This window comes from Ambystoma mexicanum, chromosome 10, assembly GCF_040938575.1.
Source record: "Ambystoma mexicanum isolate Mex_15411 chromosome 10, UKY_AmexF1_1, whole genome shotgun sequence".
Taxonomy (NCBI): domain Eukaryota; kingdom Metazoa; phylum Chordata; class Amphibia; order Caudata; family Ambystomatidae; genus Ambystoma; species Ambystoma mexicanum.
Genome location: NC_090932.1, coordinates 1,566,663,973 through 1,566,680,651, shown reverse-complemented (window position 1 = coordinate 1,566,680,651; position 16,679 = coordinate 1,566,663,973). Strand labels below are relative to the sequence as shown.

Below are 16,679 nucleotides of genomic sequence, written 5' to 3'. Positions count from 1 at the left end.
GTCATATCTCTGCACAAAGAGAATCCCTCCATTGGTTGCCCATTGTTGCTCGTATCCACTTAAAATCAGCCAACATTGTCCACAAATGGTCGTACCCCAAAATACCTAAAGACCCGGACGTTTTCCTATAATCCCAACCAGGTTCTGAGATCAGCTAACCTGGGAACAATTAAAACGCTCAGATTCAGAAAGGCCGGAGAACTTGGCAGAGCCTTCCCGACGAGGGACGCTCAGATGTGGAAGGCACTCCCAAGCAAACTTTGACTGAAACAAAATCTCAATCGTTTTCATGCCCAATTGAAAATGCTACTGTTTAAAATGGGGTAATATGTAGCACTAAGAAACTTCGATATCTTCTCTTGCATGTTCTGTCCCAGCTATTGAAAGTCTTTCTGTGTTTTTGTGTGCCCTGATGCCGTGTGTTCCGGGCGCTATGTAAGTAATTACATAAATAAATACATTTGCTGGGGTGTGTGCACCTTTGTCATATACTGATTTGTGTCCTACGTCAACACTACAGTCCGTATACCTTCCACGTGGCTTCTCCCAGTTAAAAAGTGGCCTGCACTTGCGCTAGCACACAAGCATGAAGTGCCCTCATGGTGGACTGCAAATGGTGCCCTTGAAATGCCACTTGTTCATTACTCTGGTTCCAGAAAGGGAGAAAGGGTGAAAGGGGTATGGGGCTGCTAGAGCAGCATATCAAGCTTTGGGATGTGATCATAACAAAGGGTGGCGGTGGGCAACCAGAGATTCTGAATCTCTTAATTTATTTGGTTGGAACATGGTAGGGCAAAATGTTTCTGTGCCCTGGGCACCAAAATAACTTAAAATGGCTCTGGTAGCATTATATAAGAGTTTACAGGTCTAAATGTGCTTCCAAAATACCTCAAGAAATTCCCAAACCCTCAACTTCGAGTACAGTTCATGCGCATTAGATTCAATCTCTAAGCGACGTGAGAGGTGCTGTGTGCCAGATCTCCTGGACCTAATGGTGAACAAAGTTATTGATTGTGCCCTCAATCAGGTCTAAAGGAAACCTTGCGCCTTCTGGTTCTTTTTTGCCACAGTCTCACTGAATTAAGAACCAAATGGTTGGGCACATTTATCATAGACTTTCCGTCGCTTCCTGGTGAAGAGTGGTGCAGAATTCTGTTACAAGGGGAGAGACTGTCACCGACAATTGCCTTGCTATCTTTTTTAAAGGAATCATTCTTATTAATTGAAAAAACTGAATTTAATTGATCACATAACGACCTTTTGGAAATTATTGTATGGAGATAGGAGGACTTACTCCTTGAAGATTGGATAATTGTGTAAATGATAAAAGGTTTTTTTTTCAAAACCACATGTCAATAAAAAGAAAAGAAAATAATAAAAAAAAATATGGTGCAGCAGCTTTGAACAGTTCTGTGTTATGTTATCTAATGTAATGTTAACCTAGCTTTTGTCCTTTTTATTTATTAGATAATACCAACATCTTTGAGGCTTTCTTGTGATGCCTAATTTCTTGATTGTCTGATTTCGCCCTATCATTTCCTACTTAATTTCCTTTTGTTTACTGCATCTTTGCTTTTAACTGAAGGTTCTGGAAAAGGGGGAGGGTTCCTGTGCGAATAACATAAGCCGCCAGTCTTTCAATACTACTGATATTTTCCTCGCCCAGCTGACAAGACACGTCATTAAAGACACAGAGGTGCATATCGTCCCCACCCTTAACTGCCAGGGCATTATGCAAGTCTACGCAAAAAGGACGAGCATACTGGTCCTTGCCACAGAAGAAGCCAATGATAAACGGAATATACCTTTATTCATTTTTCCTGTTTAGTATTTTATGCCTGTACTCACGTCGTAAAGTCTTTTTTGGTTTTCAGATCAGTTTCTATGTCAGGACGTGGTCCATGGAGGATGTCATTTCTTCATTAGTTGTCAAGGCTACGAGGATGGGGGAGTTTCTTCCGCTCGCAACACCTTGTAATACCCGCGGCATGAATTGCTGCAGTCCCTATAGGCCTCCTTATTGGTGCAAAATGTTTTGTTTATTCTGAGAGTAAAATGTAATCAGACTCAACAACAGGCAGAAAACAGAGTTCCTGAACTGGTTATCCCACTGAAATATTCGGATTCTGGTTCTTTCTTTTGTGCTATGATGGTATGGTGCTGTGGTTTGCACTGTGCTGCAATGCCATTTGCATGGTTTCCAGGCGCTCCGGCGGATCTGAACGAGAGGGCGGTGGCTGAGGTTGATGTGTGCAGACAGGATGTACCCTGAGGTCTGCACGTGGGTTGATTTCTAGGTTTTTATGAGTCAAAAAGGATGGAGGCGTTTGTTATCAGAGCAGAGCCGGGGCGTGCCCAATGAGTGGCCTGGGGTGGCGCATGCTACCCCTGGAATCTGATTGGCCACCCTAAGTGACACCCCATTATTCTAAACTATTATCATTATGTGTGTGCACTCGTACTTCATGCCACTCCTGCAAAAGTCAGTGCCCCACCTAGGCCACCCCAGTCAAGAGAGTCTGGACACTGCACTGGAGAGGAGCCTTTGGCTCCTCTGGTGCTAAGAGGTATTAGCCGGGACTGTGAGTAGATTGTGCGCTGGTTGTAGATGTGTAGCATTCTGTTGTTTGATGTCTTGGTTGTAGGGTGGACAAGGTGTAGTGTTCTGCTGTTTGATGTTTTGGTTGTAGAGGTGTAGCGTTCTGCTGTTTGATGTCATGGTTGTAGGGGTGTAGCGTTCTGCTGTTTGATGTCTTGGTTGTAGAGGTGTAGCGTTCTGTTGTTTGATGTCTTGGTTGTTGAGGTGTAGCATTCTGCGGTTTGATGTCTTGGTTGTAGAAGAGTAGCTTTCTGCTGTTTGATGTCTTGGTGGTAGAGGTGTAGCGTTCTGCTGTTTGATGTCTTGCTTGTAGAGGTGTAGCGTTCTGCTGTTTGATGTCTTGGTTGTAGAGGTGTAGCATTCTGCTGTTTGATGTCTTGGTGGTAGAGGTGTAGGGTTCGGCTGTTTGATGTCTTGGTTGTAGAGGTGTAGCGTTCTGCTGTTGATGTCATAGTTGTAGAGGTGTAGCGTTTTGCTGTTTTATGTCTTGGTGGTAGAGGTGTAGCATTCTGCTGTTTGATGTCTTGGTTGTAGAGGTGTAGCGTTCTGTTGTTTGATGTCTTTGTTGTAGAGCTGTAGCCTTCTGTTGTTTGATGTCTTGGTTGTAGAGGTGTAGCCTTATGTTGTTTGATGTCTTGGTTGTAGAGGTGTAGCCTTCTGTTGTTTGATGTCTTGGTTGTAGAGGTGTAGCCTTCTGTTGTTTGATGTCTTGGTTGTAGAGGTGTAGCATTCTGTTGTTTGATGTCTTGGTTGTGGAGGTGTAGCGTTCTGCAGTTTGATGTCTTGGTTGTAGAGCTGTAGCCTTCTGTTGTTTGATGTCTTGGTTGTAGAGGTGTAGCCTTCTGTTGTTTGATGTCTTGATTGTAGAGGTGTAGCGTTCTGTTGTTTGATGTCTTGGTTGTAGAGGTGTAGCGTTCTGCTGTTTGATGTCTTGGTGGTAGAGGTGTAGCGTTCTGCTGTTTGATGTCTTGGTTGTAGAGGTGTAGCCTTCTGTTGTTTTATGCTTTGTTGTAGAGCTGTAGCCTTCTGTTGTTTGATGTCTTGGTTGTAGAGGTGTAGCCTTCTGCTGTTTGATGTCTTGGTTGTAGAGCTGTAGCCTTCTGTTGTTTGATGTCTTGGTTGTAGAGGTGTAGCCTTCTGTTGTTTGATGTCTTGGTTGTAGAGGTGTAGCCTCCTGTTGTTTGATGCCATGGTGGTAGAGGTGTAGCGTTCTGCTGTTTTATGTCTTGGTGGTAGAGGTGTAGATTTCTGCTGTTTGATGTCTTGGTTGTAGAGGTGTAGCCTTCTGTTGTTTGATGCTTTGTTGTAGAGCTGTAGCCTTCTGTTGTTTTATGTCTTGGTTGTAGAGGTGTAGCCTTCTGTTGTTTGATGTCTTGGTTGTAGAGGTGTAGCCTTCTGTTGTTTGATGCTTTGTTGTAGAGCTGTAGCCTTCTGTAATTTGATGTCTTGGTTGTAGAGGTGTAGCCTTCTGTTGTTTGATGTCTTGGTTGTAGAGGTGTAGTGTTCTGCTGTTTGATGTCTTGGTTGTAGAAGAGTAGCTTTCTGCTGTTTGATGTCTTGGTGGTAGAGGTGTAGCGTTCTGCTGTTTGAAGTCTTGGTTGTAGAGGTGTAGCGTTCTGCTGTTTGATGTCTTGGTGGTAGAGGTGTAGGGTTCGGCTGTTGATGTCATAGTTGTAGAGGTGTAGCGTTCTGCTGTTTTATGTCTTGGTGGTAGAGGTGTAGCATTCTGCTGTTTGATGTCTTGGTTGTAGAGGTGCAGCGTTCTGTTGTTTGATGTCTTTGTTGTAGAGCTGTAGCCTTCTGTTGTTTTGTGTCTTGGTTGTAGAGGTGTAGCCTTCTGTTGTTTGATGTCTTGGTTGTAGAGGTGTAGCCTTCTGTTGTTTGATGTCTTGGTTGTAGAGGTGTAGCATTCTGTTGTTTGATGTCTTGGTTGTAGAGGTGTAGCGTTCTGCAGTTTGATGTCTTGGTTGTAGAGCTGTAACCTTCTGTTGTTTGATGTCTTGGTTGTAGAGGTGTAGCCTTCTGTTGTTTGATGTCTTGGTTGTAGAGGTGTAGCGTTCTGTTGTTTGATGTCTTGGTTGTAGAGGTGTAGCGTTCTGCTGTTTGATGTCTTGGTGGTAGAGGTGTAGCGTTCTGCTGTTTGATGTCTTGGTTGTAGAGGTGTAGCCTTCTGTTGTTTTATGCTTTGTTGTAGAGCTGTAGCCTTCTGTTGTTTGATGTCTTGGTTGTAGAGGTGTAGCCTTCTGCTGTTTGATGTCTTGGTTGTAGAGCTGTAGCCTTCTGTTGTTTGATGTCTTGGTTGTAGAGGTGTAGCCTTCTGTTGTTTGATGTCTTGGTTGTAGAGGTGTAGACTTCTGTTGTTTGATGCCATGGTGGTAGAGGTGTAGCGTTCTGCTGTTTTATGTCTTGGTGGTAGAGGTGTAGCATTCTGCTGTTTGATGTCTTGGTTGTAGAGGTGTAGCGTTCTGTTGTTTGATGTCTTTGTTGTAGAGCTGTAGCCTTCTGTTGTTTGATGTCTTGGTTGTAGAGGTGTAGCCTTCTGTTGTTTGATGTCTTGGTTGTAGAGGTGCAGCCTTCTGTTGTTTGATGTCTTGGTTGTAGAGGTGTAGCATTCTGTTGTTTGATGTCTTGGTTGTAGAGGTGTAGCGTTCTGCAGTTTGATGTCTTGGTTGTAGAGCTGTAGCCTTCTGTTGTTTGATGTCTTGGTTGTAGAGGTGTAGCCTTCTGTTGTTTGATGTCTTGGTTGTAGAGGTGTAGCGTTCTGTTGTTTGATGTCTTGGTTGTAGAGGTGTAGCGTTCTGCTGTTTGATGTCTTGGTGGTAGAGGTGTAGCGTTCTGCTGTTTGATGTCTTGGTTGTAGAGGTGTAGCCTTCTGTTGGTTTATGCTTTGTTGTAGAGCTGTAGCCTTCTGTTGTTTGATGTCTTGGTTGTAGAGGTGTAGCCTTCTGCTGTTTGATGTCTTGGTTGTAGAGCTGTAGCCTTCTGTTGTTTGATGTCTTGGTTGTAGAGGTGTAGCCTTCTGTTGTTTGATGTCTTGGTTGTAGAGGTGTAGCCTTCTGTTGTTTGATGCCATGGTGGTAGAGGTGTAGCGTTCTGCTGTTTTATGTCTTGGTGGTAGAGGTGTAGATTTCTGCTATTTGATGTCTTGGTTGTAGAGGTGTAGCCTTCTGTTGTTTGATGCTTTGTTGTAGAGCTGTAGCCTTCTGTTGTTTTATGTCTTGGTTGTAGAGGTGTAGCCTTCTGTTGTTTGATGTCTTGGTTGTAGAGGTGTAGCCTTCTGTTGTTTGATGCTTTGTTGTAGAGCTGTAGCCTTCTGTAGTTTGATGTCTTGGTTGTAGAGGTGTAGCCTTCTGTTGTTTGATGTCTTGGTTGTAGAGGTGTAGTGTTCTGTTGTTTGATGTCTTGGTGGTAGAGGTATAGCGTTCTGCTGTTTGATGTCTTGGTTGTAGAGGTGTAGCGTTCTGTTGTTTGATGTCTTGGTTGTAGAGGTGTAGCATTCTGTTGTTTGATGTCTTGGTTGTAGAGGTGTAGCGTTCTGCGGTTTGATGTCTTGGTTGTAGAGCTGTAGCCTTCTGTTGTTTGATGTCTTGGTTGTAGAGGTGTAGCCTTCTGTTGTTTGATGTCTTGGTTGTAGAGGTGTAGCGTTCTGTTGTTTGATGTCTTGGTTGTAGAGGTGTAGCGTTCTGTTGTTTGATGTCTTGGTTGTAGAGGTGTAGCCTTCTGCTGTTTGATGTCTTGGTGGTAGAGGTGTAGCGTTCTGCTGTTTGATGTCTTGGTTGTAGAGCTGTAGCCTTCTGTTGTTTGATTTCTTGGTTGTAGAGGTGTAGCCTTCTGTTGTTTGATGTCTTGGTTGTAGAGGTGTAGCCTTCTGTTGTTTGATGTCTTGGTTGTAGAGGTGGAGCCTTCTGTTGTTTGATGTCTTGGTTGTAGAGGTGTAGCCTTCTGCTGTTTGATGTCTTGGTTGTAGAGGTGTAGCGTTCTGTTGTTTGATGTCTTGGTTGTAGAGGTGTCGCCTTCTGTTGTTTGATGCCATGGTTGTAGAGGTGTAGCATTCTGCTGTTTGATGTCTTGGTGGTAGAGGTGTAGCGTTCTGCTGTTTGATGTCTTGGTTGTAGAGGTGTAGCCTTCTGTTGTTTGATGCTTTGTTGTAGAGCTGTAGCCTTCTGTTGTTTGATGTCTTGGTTGTAGAGGTGTAGCCTTCTGTTGTTTGATGTCTTGGTTGTAGAGGTGTAGCCTTCTGTTGTTTGATGCTTTGTTGTAGAGCTGTAGCCTTCTGTAGTTTGATGTCTTGGTTGTAGAGGTGTAGCCTTCTGTTGTTTGATGTCTTGGTTGTAGAGGTGTAGCGGTCTGTTGTTTGATGTCTTGGTTGTAGAGCTGTAGCCTTCTGTTGTTTGATGTCTTGGTTGTAGAGGTGTAGCCTTCTGTTGTTTGATGTCTTGGTTGTAGAGGTGTAGCGTTCTGTTGTTTGATGTCTTGGTTGTAGAGGTGTAGCGTTCTGCGGTTTGATGTCTTGGTTGTAGAGCTGTAGCCTTCTGTTGTTTGATGTCTTGGTTGTAGAGGTGTAGCCTTCTGCTGTTTGATGTCTTGGTTGTAGAGGTGTAGCGTTCTGTTGTTTGATGTCTTGGTTGTAGAGGTGTAGCGTTCTGTTGTTTGATGTCTTGGTTGTAGAGGTGTAGCATTCTGCTGTTTGATGTCCTGGTGGTAGAGGTGTAGCGTTCTGCTGTTTGATGTCTTGGTTGTAGAGGTGTAGCCTTCTGTTGTTTTATGCTTTGTTGTAGAGCTGTAGCCTACTGTTGTTTGATGTCTTGGTTGTAGAGGTGTAGCCTTCTGCTGTTTGATGTCTTGGTTGTAGAGCTGTAGCCTTCTGTTGTTTGATGCTTTGTTGTGGAGCTGTAGCCTTCTGTAGTTTGATGTCTTGGTTGTAGAGGTGTAGCCTTCTGTTGTTTGATGTCTTGGTTGTAGAGGTGTAGTGTTCTGCTGTTTGATGACTTGGTTGTAGAAGAGTAGCTTTCTGCTGTTTGATGTCTTGGTGGTAGAGGTGTAGCGTTCTGCTGTTTGATGTCTTGCTTGTAGAGGTGTAGCGTTCTGCTGTTTGATGTCTTGGTTGTAGAGGTGTAGCGTTCTGCTGTTTGATGTCTTGGTGGTAGAGGTGTAGGGTTCGGCTGTTTGATGTCTTGGTTGTAGAGGTGTAGCGTTCTGCTGTTGATGTCATAGTTGTAGAGGTGTAGCGTTCTGCTGTTTTATGTCTTGGTGGTAGAGGTGTAGCATTCTGCTGTTTGATGTCTTGGTTGTAGAGGTGTAGCGTTCTGTTGTTTGATGTCTTTGTTGTAGAGCTGTAGCCTTCTGTTGTTTGATGTCTTGGTTGTAGAGGTGTAGCCTTCTGTTGTTTGATGTCTTGGTTGTAGAGGTGTAGCCTTCTGTTGTTTGATGTCTTGGTTGTAGAGGTGTATCATTCTGTTGTTTGATGTCTTGGTTGTAGAGGTGTAGCGTTCTGCAGTTTGATGTCTTGGTTGTAGAGCTGTAGCCTTCTGTTGTTTGATGTCTTGGTTGTAGAGGTGTAGCCTTCTGTTGTTTGATGTCTTGGTTGTAGAGGTGTAGCGTTCTGTTGTTTGATGTCTTGGTTGTAGAGGTGTAGCGTTCTGCTGTTTGATGTCTTGGTGGTAGAGGTGTAGCGTTCTGCTGTTTGATGTCTTGGTTGTAGAGGTGTAGCCTTCTGTTGTTTTATGCTTTGTTGTAGAGCTGTAGCCTTCTGTTGTTTGATGTCTTGGTTGTAGAGGTGTAGCCTTCTGCTGTTTGATGTCTTGGTTGTAGAGCTGTAGCCTTCTGTTGTTTGATGTCTTGGTTGTAGAGGTGTAGCCTTCTGTTGTTTGATGTCTTGGTTGTAGAGGTGTAGCCTTCTGTTGTTTGATGCCATAGTGGTAGAGGTGTAGCGTTCTGCTGTTTTATGTCTTGGTGGTAGAGGTGTAAATTTCTGCTGTTTGATGTCTTGGTTGTAGAGGTGTAGCCTTCTGTTGTTTGATGCTTTGTTGTAGAGCTGTAGCCTTCTGTAGTTTGATGTCTTGGTTGTAGAGGTGTAGCCTTCTGTTGTTTGATGTCTTGGTTGTAGAGGTGTAGTGTTCTGTTGTTTGATGTCTTGGTGGTAGAGGTATAGCGTTCTGCTGTTTGATGTCTTGGTTGTAGAGGTGTAGCGTTCTGTTGTTTGATGTCTTGGTTGTAGAGGTGTAGCGTTCTGTTGTTTGATGTCTTGGTTGTAGAGGTGTAGCGTTCTGCGGTTTGATGTCTTGGTTGTAGAGCTGTAGCCTTCTGTTGTTTGATGTCTTGGTTGTAGAGGTGTAGCCTTCTGTTGTTTGATGTCTTGGTTGTAGAGGTGTAGCGTTCTGTTTTTTGATGTCTTGGTTGTAGAGGTGTAGCGTTCTGTTGTTTGCTGTCTTGGTTGTAGAGGTGTAGCCTTCTGCTGTTTGATGTCTTGGTGGTAGAGGTGTAGCGTTCTGCTGTTTGATGTCTTGGTTGTAGAGCTGTAGCCTTCTGTTGTTTGATTTCTTGGTTGTAGAGGTGTAGCCTTCTGTTGTTTGATGTCTTGGTTGTAGAGGTGTAGCCTTCTGTTGTTTGATGTCTTGGTTGTAGAGGTGGAGCCTTCCGTTGTTTGATGTCTTGGTTGTAGAGGTGTAGCCTTCTGCTGTTTGATGTCTTGGTTGTAGAGGTGTAGCGTTCTGTTGTTTGATGTCTTGGTTGTAGAGGTGTCGCCTTCTGTTGTTTGATGCCATGGTTGTAGAGGTGTAGCATTCTGCTGTTTGATGTCTTGGTGGTAGAGGTGTAGCGTTCTGCTGTTTGATGTCTTGGTTGTAGAGGTGTAGCCTTCTGTTGTTTGATGCTTTGTTGTAGAGCTGTAGCCTTCTGTTGTTTGATGTCTTGGTTGTAGAGGTGTAGCCTTCTGTTGTTTGATGTCTTGGTTGTAGAGGTGTAGCCTTCTGTTGTTTGATGCTTTGTTGTAGAGCTGTAGCCTTCTGTAGTTTGATGTCTTGGTTGTAGATGTGTAGCCTTCTGTTGTTTGATGTCTTGGTTGTAGAGGTGTAGCGGTCTGTTGTTTGATGTCTTGGTTGTAGAGCTGTAGCCTTCTGTTGTTTGATGTCTTGGTTGTAGAGGTGTAGCCTTCTGTTGTTTGATGTCTTGGTTGTAGAGGTGTAGCGTTCTGTTGTTTGATGTCTTGGTTGTAGAGGTGTAGCGTTCTGCGGTTTGATGTCTTGGTTGTAGAGCTGTAGCCTTCTGTTGTTTGATGTCTTGGTTGTAGAGGTGTAGCCTTCTGCTGTTTGATGTCTTGGTTGTAGAGGTGTAGCGTTCTGTTGTTTGATGTCTTGGTTGTAGAGGTGTAGCGTTCTGTTGTTTGATGTCTTGGTTGTAGAGGTGTAGCATTCTGCTGTTTGATGTCTTGGTGGTAGAGGTGTAGCGTTCTGCTGTTTGATGTCTTGGTTGTAGAGGTGTAGCCTTCTGTTGTTGTATGCTTTGTTGTAGAGCTGTAGCCTACTGTTGTTTGATGTCTTGGTTGTAGAGGTGTAGCCTTCTGCTGTTTGATGTCTTGGTTGTAGAGCTGTAGCCTTCTGTTGTTTGATATCTTGGTTGTAGAGGTGTAGCCTTCTGTTGTTTGATGTCTTGGTTGTAGAGGTGTCGCCTTCTGTTGTTTGATGCCATGGTTGTAGAGGTGTAGCGTTCTGCTGTTTTATGTCTTGGTGGTAGAGGTGTAGCGTTCTGTTGTTTGATGCCATGGTTGTAGAGGTGTAGCGTTCTGCTGTTTTATGTCTTGGTGGTAGAGGTGTAGCGTTCTGCTGTTTGATGTCTTGGTTGTAGAGGTGTAGCCTTCTGTTGTTTGATGCTTTGTTGTAGAGCTGTAGCCTTCTGTTGTTTGATGTCTTGGTTGTAGAGGTGTAGCCTTCTGTTGTTTGATGTCTTGGTTGTAGAGGTGTAGCCTTCTGTTGTTTGATGCTTTGTTGTAGAGCTGTAGCCTTCTGTAGTTTGATGTCTTGGTTGTAGAGGTGTAGCCTTCTGTTGTTTGATGTCTTGGTTGTAGAGGTGTAGCGTTCTGTTGTTTGACGTCTTGGTTGTAGAGCTGTAGCCTTCTGTTGTTTGATGTCTTGGTTGTAGAGGTGTAGCCTTCTGTTGTTTGATGTCTTGGTTGTAGAGGTGTAGCGTTCTGCAGTTTGATGTCTTTTGGGAGGGTTAATCCATTGCGGGGAGTGAGTGGCCTAGCTGGTTTGTGTATCGCGTATTTGCGAGCAGAGGTTGTGAATGTCAGTGGTGGGGGGGAATGCATCTCTTCTCAGTAGAAGTGCCCTTCTGGTTAAGGTGCTTGTGAGACGATGACTCAAAGCACCTTGGAGTGGGCTCTTCTGTCTGGCAGCGTCCACCCTGCTGCAAGAGTGGTAGGAATGTGGGAAGGAGTGGAAGTACTATGGAGCATGCATGGGTGGGTGCCAAACACACAGTTGGTGATAATAGTCTCCAAAGAGAATTCGAGAGAGGGCAGAGTCCTGGCTGGGTCCCTAGCAACAGCTCATTGTTGCTATGGAGCTGTAGCTCGATATAGATGCTCTGCATATAATAAGCCTTTATAATACAAACTAGGTTTTCTTGTCGAGAGGGCTCCGACATTGCTTAGAAGCACCGGCCTGTTGAGTGATCGCCCACATCTTCCCGGACGGCCAGCCCACCTCTAGCCTCAAGAAGCTATTTCACAACCCGCACATTTCCCCACGTGTGGCCTTTGGCAGCCTCCTGCATGCCTCGCGCCGAAGACTTTGCTAAACACAGCCAAGTTTTCCTTTTTGTTGCACCATATGTCAAGTAAGCACGTGCCCCCCTGCTGACTCTCCTGTGCAGCCTTTCACTTCTGGGAAGAGTCACGTGATGACTCCTCTTGAATGGCCCTGCCATGCCTCACTCAGGCGCCTCATAGCCAGCGGCCCGAGGGAGGGAGAGACATGTGGAGCTAATCTCGCGCTTCCTCAACAGCCTGGGAATCAGGCGGAAGGCCAATTGAAACCTCTCCTTCAAGTGTAATGTAAAATGGTCTCACACCGTGCACATAGGCAGTGCTTGCTGGCCTCGCTGCGCACGGCTCTGCAAGCGAAGAGGGAGGGAGTTAGTGGGATACCAGGAGAGGCAGATGCGAAACCTGTGGTGTTGAAACCTGTGGTGTTGATGGCTGCGGGTCAGAAGTACCTGCGGCCCAGTGCCGTTCTGCTTCAATGGCTTTGGCGGAGAAACTTGGGAATATGTTACACAGGGGGAGAGCCCAAGATTTGATAAACTACATCTATTTGGGTCTCATTACGACCCAGGCGGTAAGTTACCGCCTGGGTCGTACCTTTACCACCATGGCGTAAACTACGTTTACGCCATGGTGGTTGGCGGCTTACCGCCCCATTCCGAGGTTGGCGGGGCGGTAAGTCCCCAATCCCCATTTACCCTTCCCCATTCCCATTTTTGCCCCATAGGGCATAATGGGAGTGGGGAAGGCGTTAATTACGCCACCGTAAATTATGGTGGCGTAATTAACATCAAGGTCCCTTAGCGCCATGGATTTTAACAAAAACCTCCATGGCACTAAGGGACCTCGGAATCAGGCGGTAAGGGTCGGCGCTGTTTACGCCGCCGTAAACCCCTTACCGCCTGAGTCGTAATGAGGCCCTTTGTGTCTTGTTACCCAATAAGGTAGGAGCGGGCGATAGGGCTAAAGAGGAGAGCATAGTCAAGGCTCTATTAATGGCGATGTGCTAACGGCTAGGCCTGTGGCGGCCGTCTGTGGGGTGCTTGTATGTGTAGTGTAAGGGGGCAGAAGATCGAGGGTAAACGGTTACTCGGGCAGAAGTTGGGAGTGAACAAAAGAGGTGTATAAGCAGTGTTAAATAACTAAACGTTCGGCTCCATTGGTTATCGAAGTAAATGCAATTCGAGAAATTGCTGGCAGAACAATCAGGTCTTCTCCCGCACGCCTACTGCTGGTCTCTGTCGATAGCGTCCATTTCACTATCTCATCTTGTCATTATCCCTCTCTCACCCACTCTCTCACTCTGTTTCTCTCACTCTCTTTCCCTTTCTTTGTCTCTCCTTCTCCCTCACGCAAATACATATATTGTACGAAGTATACAGCAAGTATGAGGGCACAGGGCCTTCTGGGGACTCCCCTTGTTATCATGAGCTAAGTGGCAAGGGCTATGGGCGGCATGACCTTTTGGTTCTGCCTGAAATGAGATACCGGGGCACTCATTTCACTTTCCTTAATATGATGGTTGGCAGGCTGAGAATATTATCAAACCCTACTCTTACATGTACAGGTGCTCTGCCCAGTGGACCAGGCCATTAGGACAGGGGCAGAATCCCTGGCTGTGTCGCCCATACATTTACCCCAGTGACTCCCACAAGCTTTAAGCCTCTCTCTCGCACAGAGTGCATGAAGCCACAGCCCTGCTAACCTGGGGTTCAGGCAGTTCCATAACTTCAATTTCCAAATGACGCGGAAACCCTGAAATTACTTTTTCACGTGGAAGCTGGTGAGATAAGCAGCAGGAGAGATATAATGTGGAGTGTAGCTTCCTCGAAGTCCCCCACACAGAGCTGGGCGCACCATTCCCTTCACTAGAAAGTGGGTGCCAAGGATGCACGTAAGGTGCAGAGATGCACTTAGGGAGGGTGGGGGCGGGGGAGTCCAACAACATTGCAATCTCTGATTCCTTGCTAGGCACTGATCTCTGCCAGTGCTTGTGCAGTAGTTTTGCGCAGGATCCAAGGAAGGAAAGCATGGCAATGCAGATACACAGGGTGTATCTGATTTTATGTGCTTCCCTCCCACAGATGGAATGGGACTATGTAAGGAAGGCATGGTATAAAACAGTAAGACAGCCACAAGTGATCACAGTTCAAGGGTGTTTAATGAACTTCAATTGGGTTTGAAAAATGTCTAATCTAAACCCAAAATTTAAAGATGGGAGCTAGCTATCACCATCAAATAATAATAACGCACGCCTAGTGGTTTCTTGCACAAATAAAATTACCTATACAAATAAACCTGTTGCCAATCCTTTCGTATAAATACAAATAGTGTTTGAAACAATGTAATGCAATGTTATGCAAAAATAAAGTGTTCAAGAAATTATATGTCAAGATATTCAAGCCGATGGCTTCCCTTTCCCATGTTTTCAGCACGGTACAAGGCGACACACTCGAGATTAGCACAGTCTCTGCCTTCTCTAGCACGAAGGTGCAGTTAAAAACTTCAACATCATGACCTCCTGTGCTGAAGTCTCTTTGCCGTTCAAAGTCTCTTTTTCAGAGGGCCTGATGCAATACAACAAACATCTAAGTTCCTTTCTTCTTAGGATTTCACATGTACAAATTCTCGGGGGACTTTCTGTTCACCCTGGGTTCCCCTCTGCTGGTCTCAAACCCACTTTAACACAAAAACCTTCTCGGGTGATTTTCACTTCACCCCGGGTCCCCCTCCACCGGGCTCAGACTCACTTTAATAAAAAACTTTCTATTGATCTCCCTCTGCCAGGCTTGAACCAACTATCAACTTTGCCACTAAATATCTTTACTGTATCAACATCGCCCCATTGCAGGACCACTTTGATTCACAATCCTCTACAACTTTTTCACTTTTCTGCTCTATACCTTACAGAGACCTTCGATTAAGCACACACGTGGTGCAGGACCACTCTGTCAGAGGTACCGTATCTTCGTTTCAAAGTTCGAAGTTCAATCACTCATCAGCAGTTCAACTTTACTTGAGACTTTTATCACACATATTTCAAACAATGTTCGTTCAAGCGCTCACCATACAATGTTGCCTCTTGCAACTTTGGCTTCAACACAGACCGGTCTTGTATTGGTTACCCCAACTCGCCGGCTGAGTTGATTTCACTGCTGCTGCTCTGTTCTTGGAGCCAAGGACAGTACCACAGTGGCTGAAAATTCTCCCCGCCTTGATTATTGATGCGGAAGGGCCCCGGGTATCTCTGACACACAATGCAGAATTCTTCAGCCTGTTTTCCTGGTATTACGCTTTCCAATCTCGAGTGTTCATGAAAGCCACGGTTCCTTGTCGAAAAGGTCAAGGGAATTTCCATCCTTGCGATCCCCTTCTGTTTCGCTGTCTTTCTCCTCTTGTTAAACTGATGTCTTAGAACTGCTGTTTTCTCATGTGCTTTGCCTCGTTCAGAGTGTACTCCTATGTTCTGCCTTTTATCCAGTTTGGGGAAGCTTAATGGAAGTCAGGTATGTGTGATGGTCAGTAATTGCCTGACCTTGCCTGACCATTGTTTTGGGACACATCAGGTATACGGCTCAGGTGTTAGTCCTGACCCAGGAAGAAAGCTCCTCACCCATCAATATCTATTTGTACTACAATGTACCCCTATCCTTACCTGCAGTGTTAATTTCCATCACACTACCACAACACGCAGAGAGCTCCAGCGTTTCTCCTCTGTCCTAGCCTGCAGGATGCAGTGCTATCCCTCTACCAGCACACCCAGAGCTCCAGCGATTCACCTCTGTCCCAGCCTGCAGTATGCAGTTCTATCCCTCTACCAACACACCCAAAGCTCCAGCGATTCACCTCTGTCCCAGTCTGCAGTATACAGTCCTATCCCTCTTCAAAGACACCCACAGAGCTCTAGCGATTCACCTCTGTCCTGGCCTGCAGTATGCAGTTCTATCCCAAGACGAACACACCCAGAGCTCCAGCGATTCACCTCTGTCCCAGCCTGCAGTTTGCAGTCCTATCCCTCTACCAAGACACACCCAGAACTCCAGCGAGTTACTTCTGTCCTAGCCTGCAGTATGCAGTCCTATCCCTCTACCAACACACCCAGAGCTCTAGCGATTCACCTCTGTCCTGTCCTGCAGTGTGCAGCCCTATTCCCTCTACCAACACACCCAAAGCTCCAGCAATTCCCCTCTGTCCTGGCTTGCAGTGTGCAGTCCAATCCCTCTACCAACACACCCAGATCTCCTGCGATTCACCTCTGTCCTAGCGTGCAGTATGCAGTCCTATCCCTCTAACAAGACACACCCAGAGCTCCAGCGATTCACCTCTGTCCCAGCCTGCAGTATGCAGTTGTAGAGGAGGTCCCAGATATGGCCTGCACTCCAGCAACCCATTTTCAAATACCAGGAACATACTCGCCAAGGTATGTGACGTATGAGGAACAAATAAACCAACAGAGAGCAGCACTAGGGCTCTGCCCAGGCCCATCAGAAGAGCAATACCTGTTGAAGTTCCAATAACCAGACAACCATGGGCAGCACGGTACCCAGTGAGACACCCGTACCAGCAGCTGTCACGACATGAAGACTACTTACAAACTGTCCCCGAAGAGACCCAAAGGGCCTCAATCAAAGGCGAATGGTGACAACACAAGGGCCCGGACAGATTTACAGATGAACGAAGTAACAACCAAAGGATGACACGCAAGGATGAAGCGATATGAATAAAGATGTAATGGACTTAAAAGAAGAGACTATGTTGAAATATGAAGAAACGTAACCATAAGCAGGAGGGAAAATATGCAACTGGCTAACGCCTGTAAATAGGCTTGGAACGCAAGAAGCTAAGGAAACAGTACTGCTTGCTATGCGTAGTAGAAGAATAGAGCGACAAGCGCCAACTATATATCTACCTCAAAGAAGCACATTATATAAGTGCAAAGCCACTTTATACAAAAGCAGAATTAAGCCCAGGATGATAGTGGTCAAACAGGCCAGGATTCATATGCCAACACAAAGCCAGATGAAAAAGCAGAATCGAAAATTAGCAAGAAGAGTTCATGCCTGGGAATTCGAGGTCACCCAAGGAAGGGAGGAGAGCGGCAACTTCGGAGAACTGAAACTTAAGAGTATACCAGCCTGCCAGTGAAGGTTGAGATAAGGAGGCCCAGACAGGTGGAAAGGCTGAAAGGAGAATCAAATACGCAAATAGAAGGAAAATGAAGCAGCTTCACGGTGTACTGACACGTGACCAGCCAGGCGCGGAGAGGTACCAATGTCTGATGTCACCCAATACCAGAGGATGCCATAACTTTTCATGATA

General features: G+C 45.6%; 1 protein-coding gene across 1 annotated transcript; it reads right to left on the bottom strand.

Moving 5' to 3' along the window:
* Positions 1-5,479: 5,479 nt before the first annotated feature.
* Positions 5,480-7,278, bottom strand: LOC138493061 (putative uncharacterized protein DDB_G0282129). The gene is made up of 2 exons (XM_069620287.1): positions 6,324-7,278; positions 5,480-6,222 (listed from the first exon to the last, which is right to left on the bottom strand). Exons 1-2 carry the CDS (start codon positions 7,276-7,278, stop codon positions 5,480-5,482), a joined length of 1,698 nt encoding a protein of 565 aa, XP_069476388.1.
* Between the last annotated feature and the right edge of the window lie 9,401 nt (positions 7,279-16,679).

Excerpts from the sequence above, each read along its gene's own strand:
- LOC138493061 (XM_069620287.1), bottom strand. The coding sequence starts at position 7,278 with ATGCTACACCTCTACAACCAAGACATCAAACAACAGAACGCTACACCT. Across the intron at positions 6,223-6,323 it reads TACCACCAAGACATCAAACA|ACATCAAACAACAGAAGGCT; the intron begins GCAGAAGGCTAC and ends TCTACAACCAAG.